This window comes from Balaenoptera borealis, assembly GCF_965194805.1.
Source record: "Balaenoptera borealis genome assembly, chromosome: 17".
Classification (NCBI taxonomy): Eukaryota; Metazoa; Chordata; class Mammalia; order Artiodactyla; family Balaenopteridae; genus Balaenoptera; species Balaenoptera borealis.
In genome coordinates, this window is record NC_138876.1 from 30,465,142 (window position 1) to 30,487,883 (window position 22,742).

The following is a 22,742-nucleotide window of genomic DNA, read 5'->3' on the forward strand; positions in this document are numbered from 1 at the left end:
ATGGTCATCTTTTTTGTACAATATGATTAAATATTATATAATATAATTTGTAGAGTATTATTATAAATCATTACCATAAGCTAATTAACAACTCCAAACTCTCCTTTTCCCATGTTGCCTTGGTTTTATGGAGTTTTTGTTCTTTAGTGATTGAAAATATGTAGAAATGTTCTCTGGTAACATGTAGGTAAGGCATACAAAATTTGAGGAGGAAAAACCATACAGGCACAGAAATACCAACATTTATATTTATTTCGTACAACATATATAATATATAATCTAAAAGAAAATGTTTATTTTTAAAGCAATGCATACTATGTTTCTTCACTCAATCCAATAAATATGATGGGTACCATTTACTTCCTATAAATTGTTATGTTTAACTATCACTCTCAGAATTTATTTAAACTCCACTTCTTAAGAATTTGAGGATCTTAAAACAAACATACAGAATAAAATACAATACAAATAAAAATATCAGAGTGAAGAAAAAATAAAATGCAATTTTAAGTGTTGTACTTGGAGTTTTGGATCTGACACTGAGCTTTTTAGTAACCAGGTTAAAAAGCAAAGAAGGATCAATTTTTAAATTCTGAGAACAATGCTTGCTTTCAGAATCTAGAAGAAAACTCTCACCCAGTAATATAACTATTTATTTGTGATGTTACAAATATAGATTTCTTCTATATAAAGAAATGTTTTCCTAAAATCTATATAAATACAAAGTCCTACTATGAAGTTCTATGTTTTCACATATTTCAAATATAAAATTTTGTTCTAAGAATGTAAGACTAAGGTATAATTATAGCACCATCATTTAAAACGTACATATTAAAAAATTATAATTCCCTAATAAACTGCCGGTATTTAAGTTTAAAAGCACCAAAGCTAAATTATATTATACAATATACAGGTAACATATAATTCATGTGTTATTTATACATACGGCATTTATAGTTGGTTAACTTTATTTTAATATAATATATAATATATAAGCTTATGTTTATTATATAATAAAGTATATATACTTACATACGAAAATTTAGGTTTAAAAGCATGAAATTTAAAATTATAATTTATATATTGTATCAGATAAAATATATTTTATATATTATATATTTTAGTGATTTTAAATTTAAGTTTAAATATATAACATACACAGAGAGAGAGAGGAGGTGGAAGTAAGGAGGAAGGGAAAGAGGGGAGAGGCATGTTTGTGACTAGTTTAAGGATGGCATATGTGAGAACAATTTTTGAAGCATATGCTATATTTAATCTCTTCAAACTATATTGATATTTCTAACTAAAATTTTTTTAACTTCTTGCATGTGTGCTATTACTTTAATGTCTGTTTTCAGGTATATAAGTTCAGGATGTCAATGAATTATGTGATTAGTATGATTAAAATAGAGGGAGGTTTATTTTATTAGATTTCACAAATATTCTCAAGATCCCCAAAACCCTGTAAGAAATTAACATCACTCTTTTATATATTATCTTATCTATATGTGAAGAGAATAGTCACTGAATGTCTTTTTTAAAAAAATCCTATTTGACTAGAGCTAGAAAATCTTCTAAAGTTCCCTGACTAAACAATGTGGTTCTCTTGAAATTTTATAAAAGGCAATGTTATGACTTCACTGTGTCACCCAAGAAGATATGCTGAAGTCCTAACCCCCTACCTCAGAATGCGATCTTATTTGGAAATCAGCTTTTCACAGATGAAGTGAGTTAAGCTGAAGTCACACAGGAGGAGTAGAGTGGACCCTTAATCCAATTTAACTGGTTTCCTTATCTGAAGAGGAGACCACTATGTGAAGACACAAACACACAAGGAGAAGACAGCCATGTGACTACAAAGGCAGAAACTGGAGTAATCTGTCCAACAGGACAAGGAATGACAAGGATTGTGGGCAAACACCAGATGATAGAAGAGGCAAAGAAGGATCCTCCCCCACAAGGTGCTTGCCAAAATCTTGATTCCAGACATCTAGCCTCCAGAACTGTGAGGTAAGTTTCTGATTTAAACCACCCATTTTGTAATCCTAGGAAACTAATACAGGCAAATAATAATTTTTTAAGTTACATAAACAGAAGAACAACATATTAAAAAGTCCAGAGAATCTTAAATATTGAAAAAAAAAAAAAAGCAATGCTTTTGTTCACCTTTTAATCATTTTAAGCAATACTTCCGATTATCTGCTTTAGTTTTATTTTTGCTTTGGTAAGCAAAAATTTGCTACATTACTTCCACATAGCTCTTTACTACAAACTTTCTAGTTTCTACAATTTGGCACACATATATTTTAATTTTAGATTGTATGTCTCAGTCACAGAGAATCTGTACTGTTAATCCTTACCCTTTCATAAATTAGTTCAAAAAGTGGTTAAGAATATAACACAAAACCTGAATGTAGACTGTCAGGGTTTAAATCTCAGCTCTACCACTCATTAAGTATGTGATCTTGTGTAAATTACTCATTCTCTCTATGCCTTAGTTTCCTCATTAATAAATGCATAGTAAGTACTTTTTAAATGTGAATAGTAACTGTAGCAGAATAATTGCCTATGCTTTAAAAGAAGCTTTTAATGTGCCTAAACTCTATTAATGCTTTATAGATTTTCTCCTGTAAGGCCTTCTAGGCCTTCCATAGAATCTCTTAGTAGTATTTTTTTCAAAATTATATTTTCTTATTACCATGAAATATAATTTCAAAATTATATTTTCTTACCACATTATAAGTACTCTACTTTTCTTATTATCTTTTACATTTATTAGAGTATACTAAAGAGTGTTTTATATTAAAGAGAATACAACTATCTGCTATCCCATCTTTCAGTGGAGTATAGTAACATAAGCAGAAATTAAAAACTATTTAAAACCATTTCACTTTTCCATATTATTTATTTTAAATATTTTTTCCTCTGAATTCCATCCTAAATATATCACACTAGTAGTTCTAGCTTAAAATGGCATTAGCATAATAAATACATTTAAGATGCAGAGAGGAGAAATCAAAGGAGGTAAACAAACAAAAAAGGTTTTTATATTTACAAAAGAATGTTACATTAAAAAAATTTTACAAAATGATGATAGTGCAAAAGTGACAGGTTTTACTATACTCACAATGATTGAATATTACTTATCTTTTTGGGTTGGATCCAATTATTTACTGATCAATAGTAGTTTCTGAGCTATCAATTTCCAGCTATAAAGTGCTAGTAAAAAAACATGGGCTCTGGACTCAGACTATCTGCGTTGGAATCCTAATTCAGGTAAGTAGTCTAGCTTTTCACAATTTTGCTTTAGGGTATGGAACACAAGCTAAATTAACCGAAGGCTACACTGCTCTCCTTTGTCATTGCCCCTTATGAATATATCTCTTTGTTAAGTCCCATGGGAAAATGGCATGGCCATGTTCAAAAAGGTCCAGTAATCGTTTGGTCCAGTATCATTAGACACTGACTTCCATTTTCGTCGATGATGAGAATAAATGTAATATATTACTTTCACGTAGCTGTATTCTAAAGTAGTTGTCATTTTTATAAGATAGCCAACAAATAAAACATTTGAAAAAGACCCCATTTCTCCCTCCCTCCCTCTCTCTCTCACCACAAACACACAGAAAAAAGTCCCTAGGCAAGGAGACAAATAGTTACTAATAATATCATGTCCTTTACTCCATGAGAGAAGTGGAACTAGTGTAATACTAGAGCTTAGAAACTAATAATTCCTAATAATTTATAGGCAAATTAACATTAATAATTTGTGTTTTGTTACCAGTATGCCATTTGGTATCCTAAACTTTGAGTGCAAATTGAGGCAGAGAAAAGGATGTCTCCTACAATCAGCATAGCAACACAGAAGAATCTCCCACAGGAGTCTAGCCAGTTAATGGAGAAATAACCTTTTACATGTAAACATAATCATTAGGTCATTATGAAAATGGGAAATTATGATTAGTATTAATTTACACAGGAAAGGCACAAAAAACATAATTCCTGTCAGAGGGATTTTAATCAAAATTATTAAATGAAGTTTTCTTCCTTGGAATTCATTTGTAAAATGTAACATATAGAACATCTATTCCTTTAAAATGCTAGATAAATTAATATACTATTAGTTACTCCGAATTAATATTCTGAAGAACAACTAAGATAATAAATTTTTTTCTTTTCTTTTTTTTTTTTTTTTTTTTTGGCAGTGCCGTGCAGCATGTGGGATCTTAGTTCCCCGACCAGGGATCGAACCCACGCCCCCTGCAGTGGAAGTGCGAAGTCTTAACCACTGGACTGCCAGGGAAGTCCCCATAAATTATTTTTTTAAAGTGTGCCAAAAATGAACTCAAGAGTTTTAAGTATTATATAAACATTCACAGAAACTCAAATAAAAATCAAATTGGACATGGACTTCCTATCATGATACACTCATGTTTGGTAAGTAAAATTCCTTTCTTAGTTAAATTATTATATGATATTTATAAAAGGGCTGATGAATATCTTTGGATTACTACTACCAACAACAGTAATCAATTTAAGCTGTCTGATTTAATAAGAATGTTTCACTTTAAAAACCGGGATTTACAAATTTAATTAACAAACTAAAAAGGTAAAATTTCGTTCAAGCCATAGGCAAAGTAGGATTAAAAAAATGATGATATATACAAATACAGTGACATTTCTTGATAGCTTTGAAAAGAAGGGAAACTTACAGTGGTCTTATCAAGTTCAGCCTCGGATGATGTTGGTGACAGAGGACTTATGGGGCTTAGAGACGGGGAGCTCTCAACACTGGAGACATATTCAGGATCAGGAACATATAAAACCTGGAAGAAAATATTCATATAAAGATTTAGTCAAACTAAAATATTAATAATCAGATGGTATTCTCTAAGCAAGCACCATTAACAATGACCTTCAGAAATAAATTTTAAAAATTAAAACCTTCAGATTAAAAGAATGTTTATTACCGAAATAACTGTAACAAAATTTTAAAAAAGATATTTAAATTTAATTTAGAGAAGTTTGATAACACAAACTGTGGGCAATAGTGAAGGGAAACAATAATTCTTATAAATTATGGGTGTTCCTCTTAAAGGACAATTTGTCAACAGCCAGCACAATTTAAAATGCGCATATCCTTTAACTGAGCTATTTTACTTCTAGGACTTGACTTTATAGATATACGTGCATATAAAGAAAAAGAGAAACAAACAAGAGTGTTTCCTAGAGCAATGTTTACAATAGCAAAAAAGTAGAAAGTCTAAAGCTTACTGTGCTTGGTTAAACCATAACACAGGCACACCTCGTTTTACTGTGTCACCTTACTGGACTTCGCAGATATTGCGTTTTTTACAAACTGAAAGATTGTGGCAACCCTGTGTCAAGCAAGTCTATCAGTGCCATTTTTCAACTGCATTTGCTCACTTCCTGTCTCTGGGTTACATTTTGGTGATTCTTCCAACATTTCAAACTTTTCATTATTATTATATTTGTTATAGTGATCTGTGATCAGTGACTGCTGCAAAAAGATTATGACTCTCTGAAAACTCAGATGATGGTTACCATTTTTTAGCAATAAAGTACTTTTAAATTAAGGTTTAAATTAAGGCATGTACTTTTTTTAGACATAATGCTATTGCACACTTAGCAGACCACAGTGTAGTGTAAATATAACTTTTATACACACTAGGAAACCAAATAATTCTATGACTCGCTTTATTGTGATATCTGCTTTACTGCAGTGGTCTGGAACCAAATCCACAATATTTCCAAGGCATGCCTATATATTAATAGAGTGCAATACTTTACATACATGAAAAAGTTTGAGATTGAGTTATGTTTAAATAGAACATTTTTCCAGAATCAACATTATTTTTTTTTTAAAAGAAGAAAGAAAGGCTAGAATATTTTTGGAAGGGGATACATATTGGTAACTGTGGTTGCTTCTGGAAAAAGGAAACTGAGTCTGAGATAAACTATCTTTAAAAAAGTTTGAATTTTTTATCAGGTACATGTACTGCTTTGAATATTTTTTAAAGCTCTTTAAAACTATATTTGAAAAGACAACAGTTATTTTCAATATGTATTAAGAAAAATTCACATGGATATAAGTGACATTTAATTTTCTCTTCTAGAACCAATGTGATTTGTTCAAAGTATGCATAAAATTACTCTTCTTAAGTTAACTATATTGCAATGGATACTTTCTGTCTTACAACTGATGCTTCTAACCATCAATGCATTAAAAAAAAGATACCTGTCCAGTAACAACTGCTCGGGAGAATAACTTATTTAACTGAACAAGTTCGTTGGGCGTTGTATCAAATTTCAGGGCTATACTATTCAAAGAATCCCTTGATTCAACCTGTTTAAGAGAAAAAAAAAAAATTAATCTGTTAAAACAGAAAAACTAAACGATGAAGTTTAATGATCATTAATATGTCTATGGACCAATTTTACATTTGACTAATAAGTGGTATTTCCATCTTTAGAGATAGGATAACTTGACAAATTTTGTGTTTGTTAGCAACTGATCTCAACCTATTATGATACAGAGTATATGCTTTATCATAATACATCACAATTACATGTAGGCCTCTACTTCAAGCAATTTCAAAATACAAAATATAATTTCCAAAACACAAACAAGTGATTTTTATTTTACAAAGATTTTAAAACAATATAAATAGTTTGTACAACATATGTAACTTCTAGAAACTAATTTTACGTTAGCAAAGTATGCCTGTATTAAACTTAAAGTGCTGTTTCTAATGATCTTTACATAATCTGCCATTTAAATGGATAAATTAGAAAATATATTTGAACCAAAGCTGAGGAATATGTTTTTGAATCAGTATATATTAATGATCATATTTATAGAAATCTTAAATCATGGGATTTAATTGTCAATTATCCTGAAAGAAAAAGTCATTTGATCAGTCAACGTGTTCCTTTAGAGTTCTCTATACATAAAGCATTATGAGAGCTCTGTAGAGAATGATGAAGTCCAACGAAGTGGTTTTAGTGCATAAGGTATTTACAATCTAGTTAGAAAATAAGAAAGACAAAAAAGGTTATATAAAAGATGAAGAGCAATTTAAGTGAAATAACAAATGCAACAGAAGCTCTGAGCAGACAGAGCAACATATTTGCTCCAAATTGTCCAAGAAAGACTTTATGGAAAAGATTTAAAGCTATCTTGAAGAAGGGGTAGGAATTTGAGTAGAGAGAAGGGAAGAACATTCAAAGTGAAGAGAATAGAACTGACATATCAGGAGACAGAAAACAACAAAACACATTTGTGGGATACTATCTCTTCCTCCTAAACCATCCAGGGTACACTCATGAATTCAGGATTTTAGGAAGGTAAGTCGAGCCAAATCTCAAAAAAGGATGAGATTGAAAGGGCATTTTGAATTAGACTGTAAAAGACTTCGAAAATCAGGAAAAGTAGATATGTATGTGGGGGTAAAAAAAAAAAACACCAATAAATATATATTTTTTCTTTAATGGTTTTGTAAAACCAAATTGATGCCAAAGACACCGACTAATAATCTAGCTCTGCTCTCTTCTCCCATGCAAACTTTCTCATCTATGAAATGAGATGGTATGTCACCTACCTTATTGAGATAATGTATGTAAAAGCTCTCTATAAACCAATTTTACTTTGCAGAAACATCTGGAAGTTTACAAATTTCATATTAATTAACACACATTTCATCTTCACAGTGATCCTATCAGTTGTGGTAATGAAAGTAATAAAAACACCAATATGAAGCAAGGAAGTTACATGTCCGAGTGGCATCTTAGATTAGTGGCTACAGGTCTATATGATTAATGAGGCAAGAGAATGGATGCAGAAAAACCAATGTAATACTAAAGCAGCAGATCATCTTTAAGGTAATACAAATGTAAAGAAAGAGATAAAGGTATAAGATTTTCAGATAAGACTCAAGAGAAAACAGGAATGGATTGAATGAGGTTGTAATATAGCAGTAATTGTACTATGTCAGAGGTGCAAACATTAATGATCAACTGATGCTAAAAAATTCCAACCTGGATGAACAACAGATTGAAGGAAAATGGAAACAAGAAAATAAAGCATTGGGCAAGGATGAAGAAAAAATTGGTAAAAGGTTTGCTATAATTTGTTAAATATGAAGTGGTGGTAGGAAATGTAAGCATCTAGAAAGGTAGAAATAGAAAAAAGTTTGGGTCTTACTTCATATAGTAAAGTTCTTAAGCTCTCCAAGTTGCAGAATGTAAATGGGAAAGTGAAAAGATACAAGGAACCACTCACATTTGGAATCAACAAGAGCAGAACAACCAGTGAAAGAGGTGTAAGATACAGTCAAAATGTTAGCAAGAACAGGGCAATGAAGCATAATGATAGCAAAATGTAGTACAATTAGTTTCAAGAACAAATTGAGAAAGGGAGTATATAATCAAAGAAATAATGGCTGACAATTTTCCAGAATTTACGAATGGCATGATTCCTTAGAGTGAAGAAACACAATAAGTAAGATAAAAATTTGTCTGAATCTAGATTTATCACAGTGGCACTACAGAACTGTAAGGACAAGAAGGAAACTTCAAAAAACAATCTAAAAAAAGAAGACTGCCTAGAAATGAACAAAAATAAAAAGGCAACAGAAGGGCATAAGATAATAGGTAACTACATTCAAAGTGTTGACAGAAAATAACTGTTAACCTAATAATCTATAGGCAGCTCAACTACCAGGAATGAGGGTGCAATGAAGACTTTTCAGACACTGCCTGATTATCCATTCACAGATCCTCACTGAAAGATACATTAAAGAACACTGAGAAGGAAAGTAAAACCAGAAAGAAGGAACAGTGAGTGTTATGCAACAACAAAGAAAAAGCCACCAGGTTTAATAATTAGAAAATCATTAGTGACCTTGGACAAGGCTTTCGGTAGAATGGTACAGGGATATTAAATTAACGAGGAAGAAAATGGTTATGTATAGCATTTTCAAGGTCTACTTGATCCTGCTGAAAATAATTTTATAGTTAAAAACTGTGCGTGTATGTGCATATGTGCATATATAAACACATACGTAATATATATATATGATTTTAACTTTAAAGCTACCTAAGGTACAATGACTAATTTATACTATATTTAGGTTAAATATTTACATTAAATCATCTCTAGATTACTTATAATACCTAATACAATGTATGTAAATAGTGGCCAGTACGGGAAATTCAAGTTTTGCTTTTTGGAACTTTCTGGAATGTTTTCCCCCCCCAATATTTCCATCCATGGTTGGCTGAATCCGTTGATGCAGAACCCAAGGATACAAATGGCCAAGTTTCAATTAACCTTTGCCCAAAATAATGGTTCTTAATTTAAATTTAAATTTGCTACCGATAACACAAGTTTTATTGAATTACAAGAAAAAAATTGGTAAATTCCTGAATTCAAAACCAACTAAACTTTTGTAATTCTTCAAAACCACAGGATTACATATGTACATAACATCTTATGCCTCATGCCTACAGTCTTATGTCTTAATAAACGCTGATGAATACATCAAACTACATTACTCAATATTTTACTGTCTGAATTTATATTCTCAATTTCTCAATCATGCAGAGAAGGTACAAGCACACTCAAGTTTATAATATGTTTAAGAGGAGATTCTTTTGATAGTAGTAAATATAATTCTACCCTAAATTATCTGGTTTCAAACCTTTTTAAAATACTTAAAATCTCAAATTGTCAATTATACAGTATATGAAAATAAAGTATAACTCAAGGCTTTGATAATTTGTTCAATTTTTAGAATTTATGAAAAATAATCAAGACTCAAACCAAGATTGGAAGGCTTCATGATGACACAAATGTACAAATTGTTTCAACTTGCTATTTTCTTCTCAATACAGTTACAATAACATATTAGAAAACCACAAAATAACACAAAATTAAGCTCAGTTAAAATAACAGCTTTTTAACATGTTATAATTACCTAACAACATTTACATTCAATCAAAGAAGCAGCACATCACAGACTAAAGTAGATTTCTCACTTCAGTTTTCCATAGTAACCAGAAATACGAAAAGCTGACGGCAAGGAAATTTGAGGGTCATTTCAAGAACATAGAAACTTAGCTAAAAATCAGTGCAAATAATCTAATGTGAGAGGTTATTCTGGAAAATTAATATTAACTTGTTTTTTCCGTATTCTATCTGCCATTTTCATTATCGTTAGCACTGCTGGGAATATAATGAAGATCACATTTCTAAAAAAGTAAATATTTCCCTAAAAGTCTAACCTAATAAAAAATTATTGTACCACAGGAACTTTAACTCCAAGTAAATTATCATTTTGTTAAATTTGTTAGAATAATTATCTTTATATCACACTTAATAAAATTTTTCTTTAAGGAAAAAAAAATCCTAAAATACAGTTAAGAACTGAAGTATCATTATTATTCGTAAAACAGTTATCGAAAGTGCTGTACAGATTTTTAAAATAAGGCAATTAGGAACCTTTGTCTTATTTACAGCATAAACAAAGAATGTCTCAAATAAGACTATCACAAAGAGAAATCAGCTTTTTCAAAACAAATAACTTACAGTATATTCAGTAGTCCCTTTGGGTTTCTGAAAAGACATTCTTCTCCCATCTTTCTTGTCTAGGGTCTTCTTTTGGCCAGTGTCTGAAAAAAAAAAAAAAGATGCAAAACTCTATTAAATTCATTTTCCTTTCACAGTAATGTCAAGGACTGCTAAATAGAGCTCACTGGGCAGATATCTACTGGATTCACCAGTAATACAGCTTGCTACTTAAGATTCTCTACTCTAAAATACAACCGAGTATCAAAATAAGTAAATGTACTTCCTTCCTGCTTGCTTTACGAACTGACCAGTATGAAACACTATAATAACTGGAAGTCAATTCAAAACCTAAGTAACTGTCAGCTGAAAGGAAGGTATTAAAAAGTAAATTAAGGGCCATATCTTTCAACATATCTAACCTGATTATAATAAAGCTATATTTGAAGATTATTATTATTATTAACCAAACCAAGTCTGAAATATGTAACATTAATCTTCACAGAAGAAAATGTCTCTACTTCTATAATCATAGTAAAAGACAGTCGTCTCTATGGAATTGTATTAAATTACTGAATTCCTTACATATACCATGAAGTAGATTAAGATACTCTTTCATATATAAACATACTTTTATGCACTTCATTTCAGATAGAGTGCCAACTATTTTTCACTTGCTTATCAAGACATTTCACTTGAACACATCATTACCACCAAGTTTATGGTATCTGTTTTAGTTCAAATTTTGCATTAATGTTAATCTTCTCATCTATACTTCATGTAACAAAGACTGCACTGAACTTATAAAATACCACTCCTACCTAAACAATTTTAAATAAAATCAATCTCTAAAAAACTAATAAAAAACTCAAAACTGAGTAAGATAGTAAACATAGCAAAATGCTATACTCACACTCAATTTTTATAAGATTAAAACAGTAATTTTCAAAGAAAAATTAGTTCTACCTAAGCCTAAAGAATCTAGAAAATATCTACTTCATTGTTCTCCACCTATCCAATCTTAATTGACATTTTGACCATACTAGAGTTTGTTTATATGTATCTAATTAGCTCAGTTGGGTGAATGGTTCTAATGAAGCATTAACAATAACAAAAATAATATTAATAATCAAGTCTGAATCCGAAAGAGGTCAGTTAGCTCTGCAATACTTAAAAAGGCTGTCCTAAAACCTTCCTGATCACCCAGGCTAAGCCAGATCTCTGTTATTAGTCACAGAGCATCTTTGTCTCCTTCACAGCATCTGGCACAGTTTAAAAGTTTCTTTTTACATCTCTCCCACTAAACTGTAACCTATAAAACACCGGGCTTGCTTTGTTCACAACGACTTCTCAGTGCCTAACAAAGAGCCTGACACAAGGCAAGCATCACATTTGAATGAACTAATGTTTTGAAGCTACAACTTGAACTGTACCTAGAACTGCCACAATTCTTACAGTCATTTTTTTTTTTAAAGAAAAGTGGACAAAGGAAAAAAATATATATATACCGTCTGGCTGTAGAAAAAGAGGCATTTTTCTAAAGGCATGGTGAGAATGTAAAATGGTACAATTCTTAGGGAAAGACAATATTTTTGCTTATCACTATATTCTAATTTTTTCTCCAATGAACAGCATATATGTGAATTTGATTTTTTGTGATAAAACATTAAAACTATTTTTAAATAAATTTTAAAAATTAATTTATTTCTGCTATTTCATAAACAGCAGGAGCCAAAAACACTTTCCTCATTTTGCAATTTAAAAGCAATGCAAAATACAATTACAGGTTACTTTTAACTAGTAATATATATCCCTTCTTAATTGATTTCAGGAGTAAACATTAGTCTACACTTATTTGTCTAACAGTAGTTTTTCAATCCGTTAAAGAGTTCATTAAACATTTAATCACAATTAAGTTTGCAACTGCACTACCATTTTCAAAAGTTTGCCATGGAGTGCAGTTCAGAGGAAAGAAACTAATATACCAGTTTTCTGCAGTTTAAAGTTTCAAACAAATTGAAAGCATTCACTTTAATAATTTAAAATTGTAAAATAGATTGTAATAATATTATAAAAATAGTTCTAAAATTATTTTAATAACCAATATTAAAACATGTATTCACAAATATAAGTACCAGAGTACAATGAAATACACTGATCATTCTTTTCTATCAATATGAAAATATAATCACAATACTTGAGAGTTGAAAGTGATCACAGTTGTTACCTAGTCCAGTCTCTTACTTGGTAACTTTATAATACCCTTTCTTACATGGTAACTTAATAATACCCTTTTAAAGACAGTTGCCAGCAAACGTGAATCTAGATTGGGAGTATGGAAAGGAGAGGTCCTATTTTTCTTCTTTACAAAAATTGTCACAGTTTAGAAATGCATAGATATTTGTCATTTGACAATCAAAATAATAGTTAACATTTACCAAGTGCCTAGCATATTCCAGGCACTGTTCTAAGGACTTTATATTTACTTATTGTCTTACCTAATTCATCAACCTTATAAAGTGGGTATCATTATTATCCCCATTTTACAACTGAGAAAACCAAGGCACAATTTTGGTTATCAAAATGAAGGAGTATTACTGGCATCTAATGGGTATAGGCCGTGGATACTGCTAAACATTGTGTGCTAAACAATGCACACAACAGTCCCCCCAAAAAAGAACAATGTCACAAAATGTCAACACTGCTGAGGCTGAGAAACAATGCTATATACCCAGCACCTAATACAGTAGTAAACATGACATATGGTAGGTGTTCAATAAATATCTGATAAATAAATGAATACATATGACTTTCCCAGATATAATTATCTGGTATAGTGGAAATAGCAGGGAGTTAGATTTTACTCCATCATTACCAGAAGCAAAAACTTAATATATGTAATCTAAAAAACGAAATTCCTACCTAGACTGCATCCTACAAGTTTTGATACACTGTATTTTAATAATTCCATCCAAAATATTTTATGGCTTCTACCCTAATTTCTTCTTTTGCTATTTAGAGAATATTGTTTAATTTGCCGATCTATGAAAATTTAAAATTTTTATCTTTTGGTTACTGATTTCTAGCTTAATTGTACTGTGGTGAAAGAAAATACTCTTAAATAGTTAAAACCTATAAAATTCGTTGAAACTTGCTCTATAATCACATATACATTTAGTAAATGCTCCATACGTGCTTGAAAAGAATGTGTATTCTGTACTGTAGGGTAGTGTTATATGTGTGTTTGTGTGTATGTGTGGATATGCATACATACACACACACACTCCTATTTCCACATCCATGAGATTAAGTTTGCTGATTGTGTTGTTTAAATGTTCTACATCCATACTGGTTTGCTTCTGCATGCTTATTCTTTAAATTACTGATAGAGACTGTTAAAATCTCCCACTATGATTGTGGGTTATTCAGGTCCTCCTAAGTCTCCTTACTTTGCTTTCTATATTTTGAAACCGTGATATTAGGTTCATACAAATTAAGAACCAAACACCTACTAATTGCTTTAGATTACATCTTCCCGGTATATTGAAACTTTTCTTACAATATTTTTTGCCTTAAAGTTTGACATACTCTTTAACTATTATGTTAGTGGTCATTCCATAGGTTACAGCCTAAATTACTAATTTTTCACTAGCTAATATTAATTAGCACTTTTATCATCTTTCTGGATAATGTAAGGATGTTAAAAACTATGTGCCTTTACCAAGACTTATATGCAATTGTTATTACATACTTTAATTACATGTATGTGTATTTAAAAACACTGTAAGACATTATTATTCTTCTAGACAGTCAACATTCATTTAGTTTTGCCCTCGTATTTACCATTTTAATTGCATCTCTGGGTAATTTCACAGGGGATGGATTCTAAGCTGGTAGGTATTTTCCCCTGCCATTTAGTTTCCACTGTTTCTGTTGAGAAATCAACTGTCAATCGTATCGCTACATCATTGACTACTTGTTCTGACTGCTTTTAAGATTTTTCATCTTTAGTGAGATTTGTATTGATTCCACTAGGGGCCTGTAGGGATGCCTGAATCTGTGAATTAAAGTATTTCATCAGTCTTGGAGTTTTCAGCCATTCTCTCATTAAATAATACTTTTGCCCCCCTTCTCTCCTTTCATTTGGGGACTCAAATATACACACGTTAGAACTTCTAATTAAAACTTTTTTTTTTCTTTTTTGGCTGTGTTGGGTCTTCATTGCTGGGCATGGGTTTTCTCTAGTTGTGGCAAGCAGGGGCTACTCTTCGTTGTGGTGCGCAGGCTTCTCACTGAGGTGGCTTCTCTTGTTGTGGAGTGACATGTAGGCTCAGTAGCAGCAGCACGTGGGCCCTAGAGCAACCGGGCTTCAGTAATTGCAGCACATGAGCTCAGTAGTTGCGGTGCATGGGCTCTAGGGCACACGGGCTTCAGCAGTTGTGGTGTGCAGGCTTAGCAGTTGTGATGTGTGGGCTCAGTAGTTGTGGCTCATGGGCTCTAGAGCGGAGGCTCAGTAGTTGCGGCGCACGGGCTTAGTTGCTCCGTGGCATGTGGGATCTTCCCGGACAGGGATTGAACCCATGTCCCCTGCACTGGCAGGCAGATTCTTAACCACTGTGCCACCAGGGAAGTCCCAAGAACTTCTAATTATATTTTGTATTAAGCTTACCCCCTCCTTTATTTTCCACTTTTTTGTCCCTCTCTCTTTATTCTGGATATTTTCTTCTGACCTATCTTTCAATTCACTAATTCTCTCTTCTGTGGTGGCTAATCTGCTGTTAAATTCATCCACAAAGATCCTAATTAAGAACTTTAGATTTCATTAATCTAAAAAATTAATTACATTTTTCAATTCTAGAATATCCATTTTTCTTTTTTATAGTTTGTACCTCTACAAAACTCTCAATTAGCTCAAAATTCTCAACACAGCTATTTCAAATCTGATAACTACAAGATACAGAGTTCCTGTGGGTCTGTTTCTATTTTCTTGTTTTTTCTGCTATCTTGTCAGGTGCCTAATTATATTTTATATACTGGATACTAAATTTGAAAAATGGTCTATAGACAGAATTTGACACAAAGCTGTATTTCTCCAGAAAAGATGTTTGCTTCTGCCAAATACTTGAGGACACTAGCAGTACCAGATCTTATTAATGCAGTTACAGGAATGATAATTTAAAGCTGAGCTACCATCCTATGAGAGCCTAGCCACTTCAGTTTTTCTGTATCCTAAGGTACAGCATTTTGGGGTCCTAAGTGAGAGGAGTTCACCCCTCTCCTGTGGTGGGTCTTGTACTCTGTCCCTGTCTCCTTATACCCAACAGGCTACCAAAAGCACCTCTTAATCTCTCAGCTGTTGCTTCTGGAATCAACACAACCCCCAGGGAAAAAAAGCAATCCCAAATTGGAGCTGCTCCTCCTTGGGCCTCTGTCAGCACTCAGATCCTAATCTAGTCATATCAGTTAGCATTCTAATACCCGCAATAAAATTTGTTTTGTTTTCACTCAGCTATTTATTTATTTATAATTGAAGTATAGTTGATTTACAATATTGTGTTAGTTTCTGATATACACAAAGTGATTTAGTTATACATATATATACATATTCATTTTCATATTCTTTTCCATTGAGGTTTATAACAGGATATTGAATATAGTCCCTGTGCTATATAGTAGGACCTTGTTTATCTATTTTATATATAGTAGTTTATTTCTGCTAATCCCAAACTCCTAATTTGTCCCTCCCCCACCTCCCTTACCCTTTGGTAACCGTAAGTTTGTTTTCTAAGCCCAAGAGTCTGCCTCTGTTTTGTATATAAGTTCATTTGTATCATATTTTAGATTCCACATATAAGTAATATCATATGGTATTTGTCTTTCTCTTTCTGACTCACTTCACTTAGTATCATAATCTCTAGGTCCATCCAAGTTGCTGCAAATGGCATTATTTCATTCTTTTTTATGGCTGAGTAGTATTTTATTGGGCATATATACCACATCCTCTTTATCCATTCATCTGTTGATAGGCATTTAGGTTGCGTCCATGTCTTGGCTATTGTAAATAGTGCTGCTGTGAACACTGAGGCGCATGTATCTTTCAAAATTAGAATTTTCACCAGATATATGCCCAGGAGTCAGACTGCTGAATCATACGACAACTCTATTTTTAGTTTACTAAGGAAACTTCACATGGTTTTCCACAGTGGCTGCACCAATTTACATTCCCACCAACAGCGTAGGAGAGTTCCCTTTTCTCCACATCCTCTCCAGGATTTGTTACTTGTAGACTTTTTAATGACTGGCCCAGGTTTTTAAATTGTTCTCAACAGGACAGTCTGAATTACCTAGCTTGCTATTACCAGATGGAGAAGTTCCAAAAGATTTTTAAGTAGAGAAATGAGAAAGCAGTATCAGACTTTAAATTAAAAGTCATGTTGGTAATAGAATGGGAAAGGCAAACTGGAAGAAGAAAGCAAGGCTGAAAACCAACAATGAAAACTGTATGAGGTTTTAATATAAGAAAAGACACCTAGTATAACTGAATATGGTAATTTTGGTAGTAGCTACTGATAAAAAGTTTGATGATTTAAAAATATTGACATAGACCTTCAAGATGGCGGAAGAGTAAGACGTGGTGATTACCTTCCTCCGCACAAAAACATCAGAAATACATCTACATGTGGAGCAACTCCTACAGAACACCTACTGAATGCTGGCAGAAGACCTCAGACTTCCCAAAAGGAAAGAAACTTGCATGTACCTGGAAAGGGAAAAAAAAAAAAGAAAAACAGAGACAAAAGAATAAGGACAGGAGCTGCATCTCGGGGAGGGAGCTGTGAAGGAGGAAAAGTTTCCACACACTAGGAAGCCCCTTCACTGGCGGAGATGGGGTGTGGCGGGGGGGAAGCTTCGGAGCCACGGAGGAGAGCACAGCAACAGGGGTGCAGAGGGCAAAGCAAAGAGATTAACGCACAAAGGATCAGTGACAACCAGCACTCACCAGCCCAAGAGGCTTGTCTGCTCACCCGCCGGGGCGGGTGGGGGCTGGGAGCTGAGGCTCCGGCTTCGGAGGGAGGATCCCAGGGAGAGGACTGGGGTTGGCTGCGTGAACACAGCCTGAAGGGGGCTAGTGTGCCACAGCTAGCTGGGAGGGAGTCTGGGAAAAAGTCTGGACCTGCCTAAGAGGCAAGAGACCATTGTTTCGGGGTGCACAGGAGAGGGGATTCAGAGCACCACTTAAACGAGCTCCAGAGACCGGCACAAGCCGCGGTTATCAGCGCGGACACCAGAGATGGGCATGAAACACTAAGGCTGCTGCTGCAGCCAAGAAGCCTGTGTGCAAGCACAGGTCACTATCCACACTTCTCCTCCTGGGAGCCTGTGCAGCCCACCACTGCCAGGGTCCCGTGATCCAGGGACAACTTCCCTGGGAGAACACACGGCGCACCTCAGGCTGGTGCAACGTCATGCCGGCCTCTGACACCGCAGGCTCGCCCCGCACTCCGTACCTCTCCCTCTCCCCAGCCTGAGTGAGCCAGAGCCCCTTAATCAGCTGCTACTTTAACCCCGTCCGGTCTGAGTGAAGAACAGACACCCTCAGGCAACCTACACGCAGAGGCAGGGCCAAATCCAAAGCTGAACCCCAGGAGCTGTGCAAACAAAGAAGAGAAAGAGAAATCTTTCTATGCAGCCTCAGGAGCAGCAAATTAAATCTCCACAATCAACTTGATGTACCCTGTATACCTGAATAGACAATGAATCATCCCAAAATTGAGGCGGTGGACTTTGGAAGCAACGATATATATATATTTTTCCTTTTTCTCTTTTTGTGAGTGTGGATGTGTATGCTTCTTTGTGTGATTCTGTCTGTATAGCTTTGCTTTTACCATCTGTCCTAGGGTTCTGTCTGTCCGTTTTTTTGTTTTTTTTTTTTTAGTATAGTTTTTAGCTCTTGTTCTTATTGGTGGATTTGTTTTTTGGTTTGGTTGCTCTCTTCTTTCTTTTTTTTTCTTTTTTTTATTACATTTTATTTTTTTATTTTTAATAACTATTTTATATTTTTTATTCGAATAACTTTTTCTTCTCTCTTTCTTTCTTTTTCTCTCTCTCTCCCCCTCCTTTTTCTTCTGAGCCATGTGGCTGATAGGGTCTTGGTGCTGCAGCTGGGTGTCAGGCCTGTGCCTCTGAGGTGGGAGAGCTGAGTTCAGGACATTGGTCCAACAGACACCTCCTGGCTCCACATAATATCAAACGATGAAAGCTCTCCCAGAGATCTCCATCTCAACGTGAAGACCCAGCTCCACTCAACAACCAGCAAGCTACAGTGCTGGACACCCTATGCCAAACAACTAGCAAGACAGGAACACAACTCCACCAATTAGAAGAGAAGCTGCCTAAAATCGTAACAAGTTCGCAGACACCCCAAAACACACCACCAGATGCAGTCCTGCCCACCAGAAAGACAAGATCCAGCCTCATCCACCTGAACACAGGCACAAGTCCCCTCCAGCAGAAAGGCTACACAAGCTACTGAACCAACCTTACCCACTGGGGGCAGACACCAAAAATAACGGTAACTACGAACCTGCAGGCTGCAAAAAGGAGACCCCAAACACAGTAAGTTAAGCAAAATGAGAAGACAGAGAAACACACAGCAGATGAAGGAGCAAGGTAAAAACCCACCAGATCAAACAAATGAAGAGGAAATAGGCAGTCTACCTGAAAAAGAATTAAGCATAAGGATAGTAAAGATGATCCAAAATCTTGGAAATAGAATGGAGAAAATACAAGAAACGCTGAACAAGTACCTAGAAGAACTAAAGAGCAGACAAACAATGATGAACCACACAATAAATGAAATTAAAAGTTCTCTAGAAGGAATCAATAGCAGAACAACTGAGGCAGAAGAACAGAAAAGTGAACTGGAAGATAAAATAATGGAAATAACTACTGCAGAGCAGAATAAACAAAAAAGAAAAGAATTGAGCACAGTCTCAGACACCTCTGGGACAACATTAAATGCACCAATATTCGAATTATAGTGGTCCCAGAAGAAGAAGAGAAAAAGAAAGGGACTGAGAAAATATCTGAAGAGACTACAGTTGAAAGCTTCCCTAACATAGGAAAGGAAATAGTCAATCAAGTCCAGGAAGCACAGAGAGTCCCATACAGGATAAATCCAAGGAGAAACACGCCAAGACACATACTAATCTATCAAAAATTAAATACAAAGAACAAATATTAAAAGCAACAAAGGAAAAACAACAAATAACATACAAGGGAATCCCCATAAGGTTAACAGCTGATCTTTCAGCAGAAACTCTGCAAGCCAGAAGGGAGTGGCAGGACGTATTTAAAGTGATGAAAGGGAAAAACCTACAACCAAGATTACTCTACCCAGCAAGGATCTCACTCAGATTTGATGGAGAAATTAAAACCTTTACAGACAAGCACAAGCTAAGAGAATTCAACACCACCAAACCAGCTCTACAACAAATGCTAAAGCAACTTCTCTCGGCAGGAAACACAAGAGAAGGAAAAGACCTACAATAACAAACCCAAAACAATTAAGAAAATGGTAATAGGAACATACGTATCGATAACTACCTTAAATGTAAATGGATTAAATGTTCCAACCCAAAGACATAGACTGGCTGAACGGATATAAAAACAAGACCCATATATATGCTGTCTACAAGAGACCCACTTCAGACCTAGAGACACATACAGACTGAAAGTGAGGGGATGGAAAAAGATATTCCATGCAAATGGCAATCAGAAGAAAGCTGGAGTAGCAATTCTCATATCAGACAAAATCGACTTTAAAATAAAGACTATGACAAGAGACAAAGAAGGACACTACATAATGATCAAGGGATCAATCCAAGAAGAAGATATAACAATTGTAAATATTTATGCACCCAACATAGGAGCACCTCAATACATAAGGCAAATGCTAACAGCCATAAAAGGGGAAATTGACAGTAACACAATCATAGTAGGGGACTTCACCACCCCACTTTCACCAATGGACAGATCATCCAAAATGAAAATAAATAAGGGAACACAAGCTTTAAATAATACATTAAATAAGATGGAACTTAACTGATAAAGGACATTCCATCCAAAATCAACAGAATACACTTTCTTCTCAAGTGCTCATGGAACATTCTCCAGGATAGATCACATCCTGGGTCAGAAATCAAGCCTTGGTAAATTTAAGAAAACAGAAATCGTATCAAGTATCTTTTCTGGCCACAACGCTATGAGACTAAATGTCAATTACAGGAAAACAATCTGTGAAAAATACGAACACGTGGAGCCTATACAATACATTACTTAATAACCAAGAGGTCACTGAAGAAATCAAAGAGGAAATCAAAAAATACCTAGAAACAAATGACAATGAAAACACGACGACCCAAAACCTATGGGATGCAGCAAAAGCAGTTCTAAGAGGGAAGTTTATAGCAATACAATCCTACCTCAAGAAACAAGAAACATCTCACATAAACAACCTAACCTTACACCTAAAGCAATTAGAGAAAGAAGAACCAAAAAAACCCCAAAGTTAGCAGAAGGAAAGAAATTATAAAGATCAGATCAGAAATAAATGAAAAAGAAATGAAGGAAACGATAGCAAAGATCAATAAAACTAAAAGCTGGTTCTTTGAGAAGATAAACAAAACTGATAAACCTTTAGCCAGACTCATCAAGAAAAAAAGGGAGAAGACTCAAATCAACAGAATTAGAAATGAAAAAGGAGAAGTAACAACTGACACTAAAGATACACAAAGGATCATGAGAGATGACTACAAGCAACTATATGCCAATAAAATGGACAACCTGGAAGAAATGGACAAATTCTTAGAAAGGTATAATCTTCCAAGACTGAACCAGGAAGGAATAGAAAACATAAACAGACCAATCACAAGCACTGAAATTGAGAATGTGATTAAAAATCTTCCAACAAACAAAAGCTCAGAACCAGATGGCTTCACAGGTGAGTTCTATCAAACATTTAGAGAAGAGCTAACACCTATCTTTCTCAAACTCTTCCAAAATATAGCAAAGGGAGGAACACTTCCAAACTCATTCTATGAGGCCACCATCACCCTGATACCAAAACCAGACAAAGATGTCACAAAGAAAGAAACTACAGGCCAATTATCACTGATGAACATAGATGCAAAAATCCTCAACAAAATACTAGAAAACAGAATCCAACAGCACATTAAAAGGATTATACACCATGATCAAGTGGGGTTTATCCCAGGAATGCAAGGATTCCTCAGTATACACAATTCAATCAATGTAATACACCATATTAACAAATTGAAGGATAAAAACCATATGATCATCTCAACAGATGCAGATAAAACTTCTGACAAAATTCAACACCCATTTATGATAAAAGCCCTCCAGAAAGTAGGCATAGAGGGAACTTACCTCAACATAATAAAGGCCATATATGATAAACCCACAGCCAACATCATTCTCAACGGTGAAAAACTGAAATCATTTTCACTAAGATTAGGAACAAGACATGGTTGCCCACTCTCACCACGATTATTCAACACAGTTTTGGAAATTTTAGCCACAGCAATCAGAGAAGAAAAAGAAATAAAAGGAATCCAAATCGGAAAAGAAGATGTAAAGTGGTCACTGTTTGCAGATGACACAATACTATACAAAAAGAATCCTAAAGACTCTACCAGAAAACTCTAGAGCTAATCAACGAATTTGCTAAAGGAGAAGAATACAAAATTAATGCACAGAAATCTCTTGCATTCCTATATACTAATGATGAAAAATCGGAAAGAGAAATTAAGGAAACACTCCCATTTACCACTGCAACAAAAAGAATAAAATACCGAGGAATAAACCTACCTAAGGAAGCAAAGTACCTGTGTGCAGAAAACTATAAGACACTCATGAAAGAAAGTAAAGACGATACAAACAGATGGAGAGATATACCATGTTCTTGGATTGGAAGAATCCACATTGTGAAAATGACTATAGTACCCAAAGCAATATCCAGATTCAATGCAATTCCTATCAAACTACCAATGGTAGTTTTCACAGAACTAGAACAGAAAATTTCAGTTTGTAGGGAAACACAGAAGACCCCGAATAGCCAAAGCAATCTTGAGAA

At 34.1% G+C, this 22,742-nt stretch overlaps 1 protein-coding gene across 10 annotated transcripts in view; it reads right to left on the reverse strand.

Annotated features, from left to right (window-relative positions):
• Positions 1-22,742, reverse strand: part of OXR1 (oxidation resistance 1) — a 452,205-nt gene that overhangs the window by 66,536 nt on the left and 362,927 nt on the right. For 7 of the 10 annotated variants that reach the window (XM_082364281.1, XM_082364285.1, XM_082364291.1 and 4 more), the window contains 3 exons: positions 10,610-10,692; positions 6,260-6,367; positions 4,713-4,826 (listed from right to left, as the gene is read on the reverse strand). In XM_082364281.1, the coding sequence (XP_082220407.1) occupies positions 4,713-4,826; positions 6,260-6,367; positions 10,610-10,692 (305 nt within the window). The remainder of the gene's footprint in view (positions 1-4,712; positions 4,827-6,259; positions 6,368-10,609; positions 10,693-22,742) is intronic. The other 3 variants (XM_082364287.1, XM_082364289.1, XM_082364292.1) reach the window with 1 other exon arrangement.